General features: G+C 35.6%; 1 protein-coding gene across 1 annotated transcript; it reads left to right on the forward strand.

Annotated features, from left to right (window-relative positions):
• Positions 1 to 1,790: 1,790 nt before the first annotated feature.
• On the forward strand, positions 1,791 to 16,373 carry LOC137385259 (mitochondrial enolase superfamily member 1-like). The gene is made up of 12 exons (XM_068071695.1): positions 1,791 to 1,886; positions 2,769 to 2,874; positions 4,336 to 4,457; positions 5,334 to 5,447; positions 7,714 to 7,786; positions 8,495 to 8,616; positions 9,974 to 10,096; positions 10,961 to 11,095; positions 13,433 to 13,604; positions 14,421 to 14,520; positions 15,321 to 15,402; positions 16,036 to 16,373. The coding sequence occupies exons 1-12, from the start codon at positions 1,803 to 1,805 to the stop codon at positions 16,147 to 16,149; spliced, it is 1,347 nt and encodes a 448-aa protein (XP_067927796.1). The 5' UTR covers positions 1,791 to 1,802; the 3' UTR covers positions 16,150 to 16,373.
• The last annotated feature ends 1 nt before the right edge of the window (position 16,374 follows it).

Raw genomic sequence — 16,374 nt, forward strand, 5'->3', positions numbered from 1 at the left:
AGTAAAATAGCTTATTTATATAACAAACGGATGGCGGCTCACCGACCAAAAAGATAAAGATAAAGCAGAGGTATCAGAGCAAGGATTGCTGAAAAGAACAAGGAATAGGAAGTGATGGAGAACCAGGATTGTCCACATCTTCACAGGACATGGCGCTTAGAAAAAGAGAGACATGCTAAAGCTAGAATTTATGTCTATTTACTCTAACTATTGTGACGACGATGCACATGTAAGGTTACTCTGTTGATAACAGATATACGTGTATGTATACCAAAATCCAGATAACATAGGCAAACTACATAAAAATGTATAAGAATAAATTTCATGATACTTCTTTTGCATGCAACCTTAATAAAACTTTCACTTTTTGTAAAAAAGCATATTTGAAATCCAACTTGCTGTTCCAAAAAATACAGCAACTGGAATAAGATTTTTTATTGTTAATTCTGATTTAACTTAAATCTATATATAAAAATCATGTTATAAAGTGCATTTCTAAAGTAGAATACGTCAGACACAAACTTGACAAAAATTTTACAAGCCGTGCAAACTAATGCTACATGTGACAAAGTCTAAAATATTTTGACTGACTTATATAAAACAAACACATGCATCCAATGTCATTCTTTAATTTCATTTTGGACTCGTCCTTCCCTGTTTCAGCTTTATCAAAATCATTCTGGTAAATTTTGGCATTCACTTAGATTACTGTATTTGTTTCACAGGTTTTACTTGGTTGGACACTAATGTGTTGGATGGTTGAGATATGCCAAGTGAATCATAAATAAATTTACATTTCAAGTGGCCGTTTAAACAAACATAGCGTTTGTAAATATAATGTGCCAAGCTGAATTGTTGGTTGTAGGCAATACATACATGCAAATCTTTTTGGTTCAAGCAATTGTCTGTTGTTAATAAATTAACATCAGGTTGAAATGTTATTAATAAAAATTCAGTTCTCGTTTATTTTTGTAATTATGGAGCCATTTCCGTTCACAGACTATTCAGTTAAGCGGAGTTATAAGTTAGTTTTGTAAGGAAATATATAGAATACATACCCAAAGTGAGAAAATTATATTACAGATCTTTAAAAGCTACTAAAAAATTCTATCGTATTTGTCATTGCAACTACTACATCGCTAACTACTAAAGTTACATCTATGAATCACCTCTGATACAACCCAAGTAGGCACATTTGACGATTTTCAGTATCTTTAGAATTTGATACTATGTTCCTTAACTTCCATCTACTCTTTTAATATTTCAATGAACCATCTAACAGTATTTGGTTCTGTGTTTGCATAGGGCTGTGCAAAAAGACAAACACTCTAAATTTCCACTATAATAAGAGCCGTGTCCGTCTGTCTTTCCGAATCCACGGTCCGGGTTTGGGAAAAACATTGCACTGTGAGAGTATTGAACTCGCAATGGGACCTTTGACGCTCATAGTTCACCTCCAAATGTTGTAAGGTTATCGTGCATGTACTTATTCTCTGTGGATTATTGACACACCTGATGATCTCTCGCGGTACTCCAGACTGCCAGAGTACTAGTTTCCATAAAGCCAGAATAAGTGAATTGTTGAGCATCCTATTTTAAACCATCATGACTTTCAGCTTAGCATGAAAAAAACTTTGCAAAAAACTGTCAGAAATAGGCTGACTAAAATCAGCCAATAAGACTGCTAAACATCGAGAAGACTAACCAATAATTGATAAGAATTCTAAGTTTTTATCAAGGGTTCAAATACTCTTATCATTTATTATAATAGTCATTCATTCTCTCCGTAACGTGCAAGTAAGATGGCCTTTCCAAAGGTCACAGGGTTTACAGTCAAGGACATTCGATTTCCAACATCTTTAGAAGCTCATGGTTCAGACGCAATGGTAAAATCTTTGTTTAGCATTGTTTTTAGTACTCTGGTATCTATGTTAAAACATATTTAAAACATTATTATTAGGTTGTACAACAAGCCTTCACCGAAAGCTTGCCAACCCTCCTTGCTCGTACATGTAAGGCAGCTGGCGCCATGTTACATTATATATTATATACAATAAAAATTTATATATATAAATATGTATAAAAATATTATAAATACTTGTGTGTTCCTATGTATTCAGTTATTAGTGAAGCGAAGATGAGACCTTGATCATATATTGCTTTATTAGCGATAACTTCATTTCAAACAAAAATGTTTTCCAAATTCTATACAAGAAACAAAAAAATTAAAAGAAAAAGGGCAACAGTTAGCCAATAAAATCAAATAAATGTTTTGACAAATGGTGCTTAAAATACCTTTCTCTGCTAAGAGAACGAATATTAGGTGGACTATTGGTAAAACTGCTAGCAATGATATTTTTAAAATAATTATCTATTAGAGGTCATTCGCCATTTGTTCATATCATGTGAGTTGAAATGGGCTGAAAATCTGTAACAGTCATGTAAAGATCATACAGTGTTTGTGTCTCTATCTCAATAGGGTCTACATCTCTCCGCATCATTTTCTACCAAGTATTTGCGTTTTCTATAAAAGTTCAGACTTTGTTGAAGTTATATACCTGCATGGCAGACTTCAGACTATGTTGTAGTCATATACCTGAATGACAGACATCAGACTGTATTGTAATCATTTAACAACATGGCAAATACATGTACATGTAACTTCAAAATCAATGAGCAAAATTACTCACTCTGATTATAATGCTTACCGTAATATATTTTGACGGTCTATTTAGGAAGAAACTATGGGTCTATTAAATATATTGTAGCACACAGATCCAGATTATTCCTGTGCCTATGTTATCATCCACACCGAAGATCTCAAGTTATCCGGTCATGGACTGACATTCACCTGTGGCAATGGAACTAACATAGGTCAAATCTATTTATTCACTCTTTCAGTACTAACAGACTTTTACTCTATTTTATTGAGTAAATTGAACATTAGCGGAACATTTTACAGCCTCATATGAAGCTATTTTGTGAAATATTTGTTAAAAGATAAGAGTGCTCTGCATATAAATGGAGTAGTGCCTAGAAAGGATATAAAAGCGTTTAAACCAATACTTTTGTTTCCTCCCATCTGCCTAAAGGTTTCATTTTATCTTTTGTATCTTTCAACCAGAGCTATGTATTCGGCTAGCATGATCCTTCAGTTACTGTAGTCACATTCACGTTTGATCCTTCAGTTACTGTAGTCACATTCACGTTTGATCCTTCAGTTACTGTAGTCACATTCACGTTTGATCCTTCAGTTAGTGTAGTCACATTCACGTTTGATCCTTCAGTTAGTGTAGTCACATTCACGTTTGATCCTTCAGTTAGTGTAGTCACATTCACGTTTGATCCTTCAGTTACTGTAGTCACATTTACGTTTGATCCTTCAGTTACTGTAGTCACATTCACGTTTGATCCTTCAGTTAGTGTAGTCACATTCACGTTTGATCCTTCAGTTAGTGTAGTCACATTTACGTTTGATCCTTCAGTTACTGTAGTCACATTCACGTTTGATCCTTCAGTTAGTGTAGTCACATTCACGTTTGATCCTTCAGTTAGTGTAGTCACATTCACGTTTGATCCTTCAGTTACTGTAGTCACATTCACGTTTGATCCTTCAGTTAGTGTAGTCACATTCACGTTTGATCCTTCAGTTAGTGTAGTCACATTCACGTTTGATCCTTCAGTTACTGTAGTCACATTCACGTTTGTGAATAGGTAAATTAAAGAAATTTAAAGATAGCAAACAATTTTTCAAGCAAAATCAAAATTTGACACAATTTTTAAAAGAGATATTTACAGAACTTCTTAAAACTCCAAGCCACTTATTTAAATATAATATTAGCAATATTTAAGCTAAAAATGTAGTCCATTGGGGTAAAGAGACATACATGAAAAATACGGAGAAGATCTTGCATGCATGACATATTTTATTGTTGTTGGTGGGTGTAAAATGGCAAACTCTAAGGTCTCTGGTGAGAACTGTATGTTATGAATATGGAACTGCCGGCAATACTTCAGTACAACCTTGTCAGTTGTGCAATATGGATGAACGGATCCACTCAGCTTTGGCATAACATGTAGCAACTATGACTTCTGATGGCTGCTGTTTCCATATTCAAAGCAACTGAGTGTTCATACTAGTAGTTGGTGCAAAAGCTTCATGTTTGATTATATAAAATTCTTGCTTTGAACACTTTGATCCAGATGGTTGGTGACGTGTTGAGTATACATAACTTCACATGAGTTGACATGGTTGATAAGGAGCTCCTGTACGGCGAACAGGATGGAGCCGAGCTGTTATCAGCCAGATGACACTGTCTATTGCGCTTGTTTCAGTTGTCGCAGCCATTAACGGTCTCCTGCGAGTAGTGAAGCATTTAGACTGGTCACTTCAGCAGATATTTGGAGAGTTTGGAGACTTTTGGAGAAAAATAACGAGTGACAGTCAAATGAGATGGGCAAGTAATCTTGTACAAGTATCCCCCAAATACCTTTTGAGCTTCTCCTTTTTCAAACCGAAATTTTAAACGAGCAAAACCCCGCTTTTTCTTTTTTAAGCCAAAATCTCATTAGCCCACAGCTCCAGTTAGATGAGCTTATACAGATCTATGAAAGGCAATATTGTTGTAGCAACTCCACCGAAATGATAAGACATTTGCTTTGAGCAATATTATGCAATTTGGTGTTATTCCTGCTAACTAGATGAGAGAGCAATCGTGGCCCAGTGGTTTAGACCGCTTGATCTGCTAACAACAGGTTGTGGTTCAATTCCCAAAAATGACCACTGGTGGTGACACGAATGACATCTAACCTTAAATTTTTCTCTGCAACAGGACATATCTCTAGTTGTTGAGGTTTCCTTACTATTGGACTCAAGCGTCCAGCCAAGATGACGGAGTCACATGTTCTTAAAATCATGCAGAGCCTCTGTTTGCAGCAAGCTAAGCATACATTATACTTGATCATTGAGGAATTGCTTACACAGAATATTACAAATAACGGAAAATAGTATGCATATTATAATTACACGCAAATTAGAATTGAATTGTCAACTAAGCAGTGTCTCACCTGAACCATAACTTTCCAGTGCCATTATTGCTTCATTTTTTAAACTGTTATCCCAAATTACTCATATTCTAAGCAGGTCAGCTCAGGCCAAAAGCATGAATGTGTTGATAACCTCTGATGTCTCATTTGGGCTCACACCGAATTAAGAACATTTTTTCAAGCAAGGTGGTCTTTTCAAGCAAGGTGGTCTGACGAATCTGCCTTGATAGCTTAATGAATTGCCGAAATTACAATGAGCCCTGATAATAATTATTGAATGCTTATAGCTCGGACCGGAGAAAGGAGTGATGCATCTGGCTACAGGTGCACTCATCAATGCCTACTGGGATCTTTGGGCTAAGATTGAAGGCAAACCTCTCTGGCAGCTACTTGCTGACATGGTGAGTTATTTTAGAAATTGGAGAGATCTTTACAGCTAAAATACTTTACTCGCAGAGACTTTTTACCAAAGTTTGAGATGCTTTTAGGATGTGAGACAATTAAAGTACTCCTAATGCATTCTTACCAGCTTCTTCATACCAACTTAAATATTGACATTATTTATCCTTAATCAAGCAACTCAGTGTCAGTAACATGTTATATTGACCGATTTACCACCCACTGATAACGGTATTTAGTCATGTCCAGGGTTCATCATCACAGGAGGGCAAAGTAGTAAATATTTAGCAGAGAATCTTATGTGTCCGGGTTTGACTGATAGCAGCTCTATGTTGATCACTGTAATTACATGTATGAGGCTTGCCATCGTACCGAGAAAATAGATCAGAGAGGAATGAGACGGCTAATACAAGAGTTTTAGTGTAAAACTGTGCGTATATATGCAAAGATCTCGCAAGGACAGTCTAGTTTAAAACATTGATGTTGCCTTTTACTATTAGTAACTTGTATTTGCTACTTTTCTGCAAACTTATTTATCCATAATATTGTTATTATTTTTCTTATTATTATATATAGGTATTATTTTATATTGCTATTATCATCATACAGATCAAACAGCTTGCTCTAGTAATTACGGTGTTATCCAACCAGAGGCGCTAGAATTTTGTACTTTCTTTATAATGTTTGCTGATCCCAGTACGGCAGTTGCTGGATTTACTCAAATGTCTCTGGTTAATGTGATACAATCCAATTCAGTCACTCAGGTAATAGCTAGACGCATGTAAGTCTCTTGTTCATTTCCTTCATCCTGTGACCCCTGTAGTTCCTGTAGTCTCTGGAGTCCTTTTGGTCCCTATAGTCTCTGGAGTCTCTATAATCTCTGTAGTCTCTGTAGTCTCTGGAGTCCCTGTAGTCTTTGGAGTCTCTGTAGGTTCTGGAGTCTCTGTGGTCCTTGTTGTCTCTGGAGTTCCAGTGATCCTTTTAGTTGCCGGAGTCCCTGTGGTCTCTGTAATCTCTGGAGCTCCTGTGGTCCCTGTAGCCTAGGAGTCTTTGCTGTTCTTGTAGTTACTGGGGTCCCTGTAGTCCCTGCAGTCTCTTTCTGGAGTCCCTGAAGACTTTGTAGTTTTTGGAGTCTCTGTGGTCCCTGTGATCTCTGAAGTCTCTGTGGTTTCTGTAGCCTCTGAAGTCCTTGTGGTTCTTGTGGTCTGTGGAGCTCCTGTGGTCCTTGTAGTCCTTGTACCTTGTAACGGTTATTAAACCATCTGCAGACAGAGTAATTGTTTTAATAAAGGTAAGCTTACCTTTACTGGCTTAACACATAGGTTACTCAAATTCATTGAGTAGTTGTTTTATTATCCACGCAACACCAGGAATTTAGCTAGTTATCATTATAGTAAGTAGGAGTAGCACTATTGCTATAATTATTATCATTATTTATATTATCGCTCATATTAACATTACTATCATTATATACCTATTCAACTTGTCAGTGTATAATGGACAGCTGTTGAGCCTTGCAAATGTGTGGCTTGTTCTTTGTTCTCGTGGGTGTAACTTTCGCACCGCTAGCAGTTTAATGCTTTTCATGCTTTTCAAATTGGCTTGAAAGTTCTCAGAATACTCTCAGTGTTAGGGGTGCTCAGCCTTGTACCTTCTGCATTATTTCAATCAATTTCTTTAGGCTATTCCACTCGATGGTTTCCTGAGTTTGTGTTCACTAAGTTAAATATACTTATATGGTGAGTTGATGGCTCTGTTTGTAGCAATCTACCATATCTGTACTAAATTATTGGATTTTACAGACATTAAATTATAGAAAAGTCTAATAATGTAAGTTTCAATGTGGTTTTACCATTAAATTTTTGCTCTATCTAAGAAGTTGATGAATTTATTTGCTTATATATTACATTTTCTCAAATATTCTTGATTGGTCAGTTCTTGACATCCTTAAATTATGTGTTACTTTGCTTTATATTGGTTTACATGGTAATTATTCAATGCCGTTACTTTTTTAAAAGAATAATGTTGTTGTCATTGCAAGGAATGACGTATAATAATAAAACACACGTCCCCCTTCCTGTCAATAAGGAGTAAATAAATCCTAACGCTATTATCTTGAGCCTATTAATTTATAATTTCTATAATTTAATAAATAATTGTACTCCCAAAGAACTTTGGGAGATACAATTGAATACATTGTTTATAAGCTGGTCAACCAGTTGTCTCACTTTTCCGCTGAACCAGCTCACTGTGACCTTTGCACTTTAGAGCCCTGAGAAGCTTGTCAGCACCATTGACTGGAGGTACATGTCTGACATGTTAACAAAGGAAGAAGCTATAGGTAAGGGGATTATTGCGAGTTTTAATTTTGGCAGTTAGATGTTGGGTGCAATAAAAATGAATCAGATTGGTGTACAACATATAACGAGAAATAGTTTGGGTGCCATTAATCAAAGCTTCCGATTTATTATACTTGGTAGAAACTATCAGTCATTCGAGCTGCTTGTAGGTTTTCTCCTATTGCATGTATATTTATACTACTCACTTGTATAATTCTCAATAAAATAGCTGAACTTCAACTATTATTAGGCCCAGAATATTTGTATTTATCCTTCCACACGCATAGGACAAACATCGTTTTCAACATACCGACATACTATCCACCATCATACCATAAGTTTCAGTCTATGAACTTTCTCTTACTACAACCTACAATTCACAATCTCAACTCCTCCGCAATATTATTAAATCAAAAACCTCTAAAACACTTTTGTTCAACTCACTCAATAATTCCTGATTTATTTCTTTTCATTTTCATTTTTGCATGTAATGAAAAACATCACTTGGTTGATGATTAGTAACGCCAATAAAAACCTATACACACATTAGGTTTATCGGGGTCACAGATAATGCATAGCATTTGAATAAGAGAGTACACTCTATGCTACACAAGATAAAACAGATAAGTTGATAGCACCCTCTGCATGTCGGCTATGTGATGAAAATTAGCAAAGATGGTAGAATAAATGTTTTTATTTTGTGTTGACAGAAATGCTGAAGGAGCGACAATCATTGAAGGAGAGGAGGATAGAAGACCTAAAGACCAAAGGGTATCCTGTATATATAACATCAGCTGGATGGTTGGGCTACTCGGATGATAAAATCAGAGAGGTCTGTGATAGACTTTACCTTAGAGCACCTGAAGTAATCTTTACTACAATATGAGTAGTGTCAGTCCATCTGTCTGTCTGTCCGTCAGTCCATCTGTCCGTCAGTCCATCTGTCCGTCTGTTCGTCAGTCCATCTGTCCGTCTGTCCGTCAGTCTATCTGTCCGTCAGTCCATCTGTCCGTCAGTCCATCTGTCCGTCTGTTCGTCAGTCCGTCAGTCCGTCAGTCCATCTGTCCGTGTCAGCCTGTCAAAAATAAATCGCTTCATTCAGGAATTTAGCTTGGGTGTTCCAATTTACAGTCTCCTCACACTCTAACCACTTACCTACTTTGCCGCCTCGCTACTTCATGATTAATTATGAATATTCTGATTACTCATTATAATCTCTGGCTGTGCATGAGACTGCCATGGGTATTAGTAAAAATATAATATGAGCACCTCTAAATCTCTGTAATTTGGAGAATAAATAATGAATTATAAACTAAATCACTTGAGTCTACCTGACTGATCACTGGCTATCGTAGCATGGAACAAAGTGTACCTTTAGCATTATCTAGGGAAGGTCTTGAGTTTGCGATTTGTAGTTTTGCTTTGATTTTTTGCTGAAATCGTTTTTCCTCATAGGGAATGCTAGAAAGTACCGAAAATGAAAAACTTATACATGAACCTCTACAAAAACCAGTGTTTTTATTAATGCTTAATTAACTAGTGTAAACATAGCTATGATATCGATTTATAATAATGCGTAAAAATCACAGCTTATTTCTGGATAAATCGTGGTGCATTTTCAGCTCAGCTTTTTTTACTTAGACTTGTTTACTACCTGGTACTTACCAAACAACAAGAATATATTTTACTTATTAATGTAAGTTGATATTAATTACCAACTTCTATTGGTTCAACAGGTTAAATTTTTAAAAACATTTAATGAATTGAAAGGTCTGTTGATTCTTTTATCTGATTTTTAAATTTTAATGAGAATATATAGAGTGTTAGAGATATAAGTACTACAAGTATCTAGATACTTAAGTCTAATCTATTTTAATCCATTCTGATCTAATTTATCCTAATAACCTAATCTAATCTAACTTAACCTACATTCTAATATAATCTATCCTAGTAACCTAATCTAATCTAACTTAACCTACATTCTAATATAATCTATCCTAGTAACCTAATCTAACTTGACCTAATTTAACTTGATCTAAGCAAAACTAATCTAACCTCGTCTAATATATCCTTCACTCCTGATAACAGAATGTATAAAGTGTGCTTTTAAAGACTTCTTTGTCCTGGCACCCACTTCAACCTGCTGTTTCTTAGTTTCATCATCAGTTGACTAGGTGAGTCTCTTATAGCTATGTCAAGGGGCCCTCAGCAAAGGATTCACCAGGTTCAAGGTGAAGGTTGGCAAGAGTGTTAGTGAAGACCTGAGGCGCTGTAAGATAATCAGAGAGGAAATTGGAGATGACAGACTACTGGTATGAAAACCTGAATATACTTTCTCAAGATTCTGCTTCCTTCAGACAATTAAAAAGTTTCTTGAATGTAAAGTTGTCTTTCTGGATGCTACTAGTAATATGAGCTGCAAAAATATTATGTAGTATTGAGTCTAGTTTTTTTGTATGTATATATAAATATACCTTTACCTATGTCATCTGCGGCTGTGTACCAAGCCAATAATTTATATGACAAATTTGAGGTGGTAGCATTGTATTGAATCATACCTGCTTCAAATTCATTTTGTTAAAGATGCCATGAAAAATACAAAATAGATAACAAAGTTATACGGCAAAAAACTGTTTGTACCGACTATAATAAAACAAACAAATGTTAGATAAGTACAGAAAAAAGGATATATTAAGTGATTTATTTCAAAGTTATATAAAGCCAAAATCAGACAAAAAAGAGTCAAGTACATTTTTAATATAAAAGCCAGCTAGGATGACTTGAAATAATTTTTTTCTTTGACCTAGTTAATTTAATCCTTACAAGCGACCTAGTTAAAATAAGGCTTTCATTTATTCATACTTCTTTTATACTTAACTATGCACATGTCGCCATATCACTATAAGGGAAAAAGCATTACAGTACCTATAAATGATTTTTTAATTAGGGCAGTTTTGCTATTTTTATTTTGTCAGTTGTCAGACTTACTACGTAGGCTGGTTAAACAAGGCAAACTTACCTTACCACAGTTTTCATGAACAACAACATTAACTAGTTATTTCATGAATATAGGTGAATAGCTTATAATGAATACACTATTTCACACATTTTATGAATTCTCTATATGGTTGTTGAGTGCCTTTTTATTATTATTGCTATTATTATATGTGTCAAAGATGACAGATTGTAATCAAGTTTGGGAAGTGCAAGAAGCCGTCGAATGGATGAAGCAGCTCGCTGAAGTGAAGCCACTTTGGATTGAAGAGCCAACCAGTCCAGATGATATACTCGGACACGCATATATTGCTGAGGTTAGGATATATTCAATTTTGTACTGCGCATTCACTAAGCCATAAGGAATAAGTATTATTATCTATATCTTTGCATGGGTGTCATTACAGCAGAAACATTTAATAATATAAACGGAGTGTTACAACTCACTCACTTATGAGTCATGAATCAACAGTAGCTGTTAGTAACAAACAGTAAAGTGAATATTGTCTCTCCTGTTCTTTGACAATTAACAACGATGAAGCTATGACCTTTATTTCTGATGCATAAATAAAATTCAGAATAGAGATGTGGTCTTTTAGAAATTAAAGAAAGTTACCATTACAGCATAGTAAAAAATATATATTAAAACTGTATTATTTTGTTAAGGTTAAAACAATGTCAGTACTAGCACCACATATATATGCCTATAAACAAAAAGTCCCAATGTTTATTTTGAACACTGTTCAAAGCAGGTAACAGCCAATTAGCTGTTTATACTTGTCAAGAAATTCATAGCCTGGGAGGTGTCATGGCTTGCAGTGTGATATGATAGCTTCTACAAAAATAATTATATTTAATCTATTGTTGATGAAAATGTTGTCTAGAACCAAATATGTTAGCAAATAGAATTAAAAAAGCTCTCCTATTAAACATTCTTAATGCTCTAAGTATGCTATAGACAAAGTAGATAGACTTGCTATAGATTATTTTTTATTTATGAGCATGACTCAGACCAATGCTCTTAGCCATAAGTCATATATTACGAGCTTATTATATATTATGAAGTAATTATCAACTCTGCGGCAAGTTTAACATGAAAAAAGACAAAATAAATGGTTTCTACAAAGTCTATATGAGCGATGGCAGACAACAAATAAAAAACACTCTGCAATTTCAGTTTGACTACTAGCTATATATTACTAGCCATGTACTACCAGCCATGTACTACTAGCCATGTACTACTAGCCATGTACTACTAGCCATGTACTACTAGCCATGTACTAACAGCCATGTACTACTAGCTATATACTACTAGCCATGTTCTACTAGCCATGTTCTACTAGCCATGTACTACTGACTATGTTCTACTAGCCATGTACTACTAGCCATGTACTACTAGCTATATACTATTAGCCATGTACTACTAACCATGTACTACTAGCCATGTACTACTAGCTGTATACTACTAGCCATGTACTACTAGCCATGTTCTACTAGCCATGTACTACTAGCCATGTACTAACAGCCATGTACTACTAGCTATATACTACTAGCCATGTTCTACTAGCCATGTTCTACTAGCCATGTTCTACTAGCCATGTTCTACTAGCCATGTACTACTGACTATGTTCTACTAGCCATGTACTACTAGCTATATACTACTAGCCATGTACTACTAACCATGTACTACTAGCCATGTACTACTAGCTGAATACTACTAGCCATGTACTACTAGCCATGTTCTACTAGCCATGTACTACTAGCCATGTACTAACAGCCATGTACTACTAGCTATATACTACTAGCCATGTTCTACTAGCCATGTTCTACTAGCCATGTTCTACTAGCCATGTACTACTGACTATGTTCTACTAGCCATGTACTACTAGCCATGTACTACTAGCTATATACTACTAGCCATGTACTACTAACCATGTACTACTAGCCATGTACTACTAGGCATGTACTACTAGCCATGTACTACTAGCCATGTACTAACAGCCATGTACTACTAGCTATATACTACTAGCCATGTTCTACTAGCCATGTTCTACTAGCCATGTTCTACTAGCCATGTACTACTGACTATGTTCTACTAGCCATGTACTACTAGCTATATACTACTAGCCATGTACTACTAACCATGTACTACTAGCCATGTACTACTAGCTGTATACTACTAGCCATGTACTACTAGCCATGTTCTATTAGCCATGTACTACTAGCCATGTACTAACAGCCATGTACTACTAGCTATATACTACTAGCCATGTTCTACTAGCCATGTTCTACTAGCCATGTTCTACTAGCCATGTACTACTGACTATGTTCTACTAGCCATGTACTACTAGCCATGTACTACTAGCTATATACTACTAGCCATGTACTACTAACCATGTACTACTAGCCATGTACTACTAGGCATGTACTACTAGCCATGTACTACTAGCCATGTACTACTAGCTATGTACTACTAGCCAAGTACTACTAGCCATGTACTAACAGCCATGGACTGTTAGCCAAGTACTACTAGCCATGTACTACTAGCTATGTACTACTAGGCATGTACTACTAGCCATGTACTACTAGGCATGTACTCAGTATATTTGCTGTTATTCACTCGTTGCTGATTTTATGCTACCCTCTTGCTTTAGCAACTGAAACCCTATGGTATTGGGGTGGCCACGGGTGAGATGTGCCAGAATAGAGTCATGTTTAAACAGTTCCTCAAAGCTGGAGGCATGCAGTTCTGTCAAATTGACAGCTGTCGTCTTGGTGGTGTGAATGAAAACATAGCAGTCATGCTTATGGCAGAGAAACTTAATAGTAAGTGAGAGAGAATAACTCCCAAATCACAGACTTTAATACTGCCAAGTACATGTACGTACTAGTAATAGCTCTGTAATCTTGGCTGGACATGTTTGAGTTTAGTGGCAAGAGAACCTTGACGACTGAAGACATGTTCAGTAGCGGAGACCAATTCTGTCACCAACAGAGGTTTTTTTGGGACTTGAAATCTTAACTTGGAAGAACACAAGAATGTTGTGCAACTCTTACCAAATTGTTGTTGTGTTTACATTAAAAAAACCAACCTGTTCACCATGTGTTGATATTAGGTCTAAACATTCATGACCCACTTACCAAAAGTTCAGTAAGTGTTTTTGTTAGCAAATTCAAGAATCTGTTTAATGAATGGAGGATGAATACATCACAAAACAGTTCATAAGTATCTATAAAATAAAAATATATTTTTCTGTCGTTGAAACTTTTTGCCAAAAGCAGACAACTCTTTGCAAGAGAAGAGTAGTATTTTACATTTGTTTGCTGAACTTGTTCAAATCAACACTTTTAAAAATAGCTTCTTATGAATGTTAAAAAATAGATTGGGAAGTTCTGAGTTGTCTCCAGCCCATCATAAAAATATAAATTGTGTCAAATATAAACCTTCAAATAGCTTCTAATACATGTACATAAAACTTTTCACCACCAAATGGTCATTTAGAGAAGACTTGATTTTCCCTGAGCGTCGTATTACCTACAACTAGGCTGGGCTGATAGTGAGCTGAGTACAGAAAGTATATGTGGGTACTTATGACTGTTAGCTTTCACCAACACTGTGGTTAGTGTGTTGCTTGGTTGCAGTTCCTGTGTGCCCTCATGCAGGGGGAGTTGGACTCTGTGAGATGGTTATGCACCTTTCCATGTTCTATTACTGCTCCATCACTAAGTCTATGGACAACAGGTAAACTACTTCTCTATTCAAGCAGCCAAAGATGGTTAAACTGTAGCAGTGTTTGCGTAGATGTAGAGCAGCTTTATAGTTTTACCCTTTCTACAGCAAAAACAGCAACAGGCCTTGTTCAATAATTTTTTCATATCTTTAATAATCATTTTCAAATTTATAGAGCTAGAATGGGAAACCAGTTGAGCTTTGGCCCTGGTACATGTACAAGCTACATGTATATAGTATTTACATGTAGAAGGGCCAGAATGTGTACCAGAATGTGCTAATTCTGGTACACATTCTGGAAGAATTGACAATAAGCACCTGTGCTACTTCTATGATATACCATAGCATTAGTCGGTGTTCCAAATATGTGGGTGGGCTTAATCACAGCATGGACACAGTTGTGTCTGTAGCATCTTTGAATAGGTCATTATGAAATGATTATCTACATTCTGTGCTTTTGATATAGCAAGATTATATTCTAAACTGGTTTTATATATATTATGGCTCATAAATTACGATTTATATAAATTTCATATGAATTCTGGGTTAGGCGGGTTATATTGCTTAAATTCTCAGATAGCTCGTGATAGAGCTTAAAAATGTACATACTAATGATGAAAATATATTTGCCGATGCTTTTGGCTTTATATTATCTATGATATTCACTTAGCATACTGCTATTCTTACAATTAATGTTACTAACTATCCACCGAGAATTTGATGAACAACCAGTTTTTGTAAAATGTAGCTTTTATAATTAACGAATGTGCGACAATTATTAATCCTACAATATAAAAATGTTATTTCTGCAGATTTACAGAGTTTGCCGATCACCTCCATGAACACTTTGTCGACCCAGTAGTAGTCAAAGACGGCCATTACCAACTTCCGACTGTAAGTTCCCATTTATTATTTGAGGTTGCATTATATAAGCTTTATAGTCAACTGTCGAAAGCAAAATTCCTTAGGTAGCGAGCTAACTGGAGTGACTTGGTTTTAGGAAGTTTAAAATAAAGTTAGGTAACCCAAGGGCATCCTACTATAAAATCCCTGAGTTATTTTCTACAACTTTGTAGCATTCTGGCTGTTCTATACTATACACACATAACAAACCAATCGTATATAGTTTACTCAAGGACTCCATGTACACATATCTTAAAGCATGATGAGCCACGTTTCGAATAAATTTAATATCAACACATTCTTGTGGTACCCAAAAATGACACTTACCTCCAGCAAAAAACTTTCATCTTTTAAAAGCCTTAACTTGCAAGTTTCTATTAAATTATATTTTTCCCACGTACATAATGCTATGTGCCTCTACAAAAATGACTGTTTAAAAGATACCCATGAACTGCCTAAAATGATCACATCTACATCTTGAGAATTTAGAGCGTGCACGTGTGTGTCTTACCTTTCTAAGCATAGTCGTAGTTGAGTTTATTTTGATCTGACTAGTAATGCCATTTAAACGAACATACAGATAAAGTATAAACTCATAACTTTTACAAACCACAACTTTTGTAGGTACCAGGGTATAGCACTGAGATGACCGAGAAGGCTTTGAAAAACTGGGAATACCCTTGTGGACACGAGTGGCAGAAACTGTTTGCCGCTGGCACATTCAAACCCGAATACTAGTGGCATGATGAAACAGCCACATCTAAATACTAAGTACTAAATACTACAAGCTAGCCGTGTGTATTCGAATTATCCAACTTTAGAAGTATTGATCATTATTAACCAAGTAGAATATATTCTAGATTTTGAAGGAATTCAAGAAAATCCAACCATAGCAGGTAGGTTAACGTTAACTAGGTATATGCTATACAGTACATCACCCAACAAATATAATACTGCATTAAT

Source organism: Watersipora subatra, chromosome 1 (assembly GCF_963576615.1).
Source record: "Watersipora subatra chromosome 1, tzWatSuba1.1, whole genome shotgun sequence".
Classification (NCBI taxonomy): Eukaryota; Metazoa; Bryozoa; class Gymnolaemata; order Cheilostomatida; family Watersiporidae; genus Watersipora; species Watersipora subatra.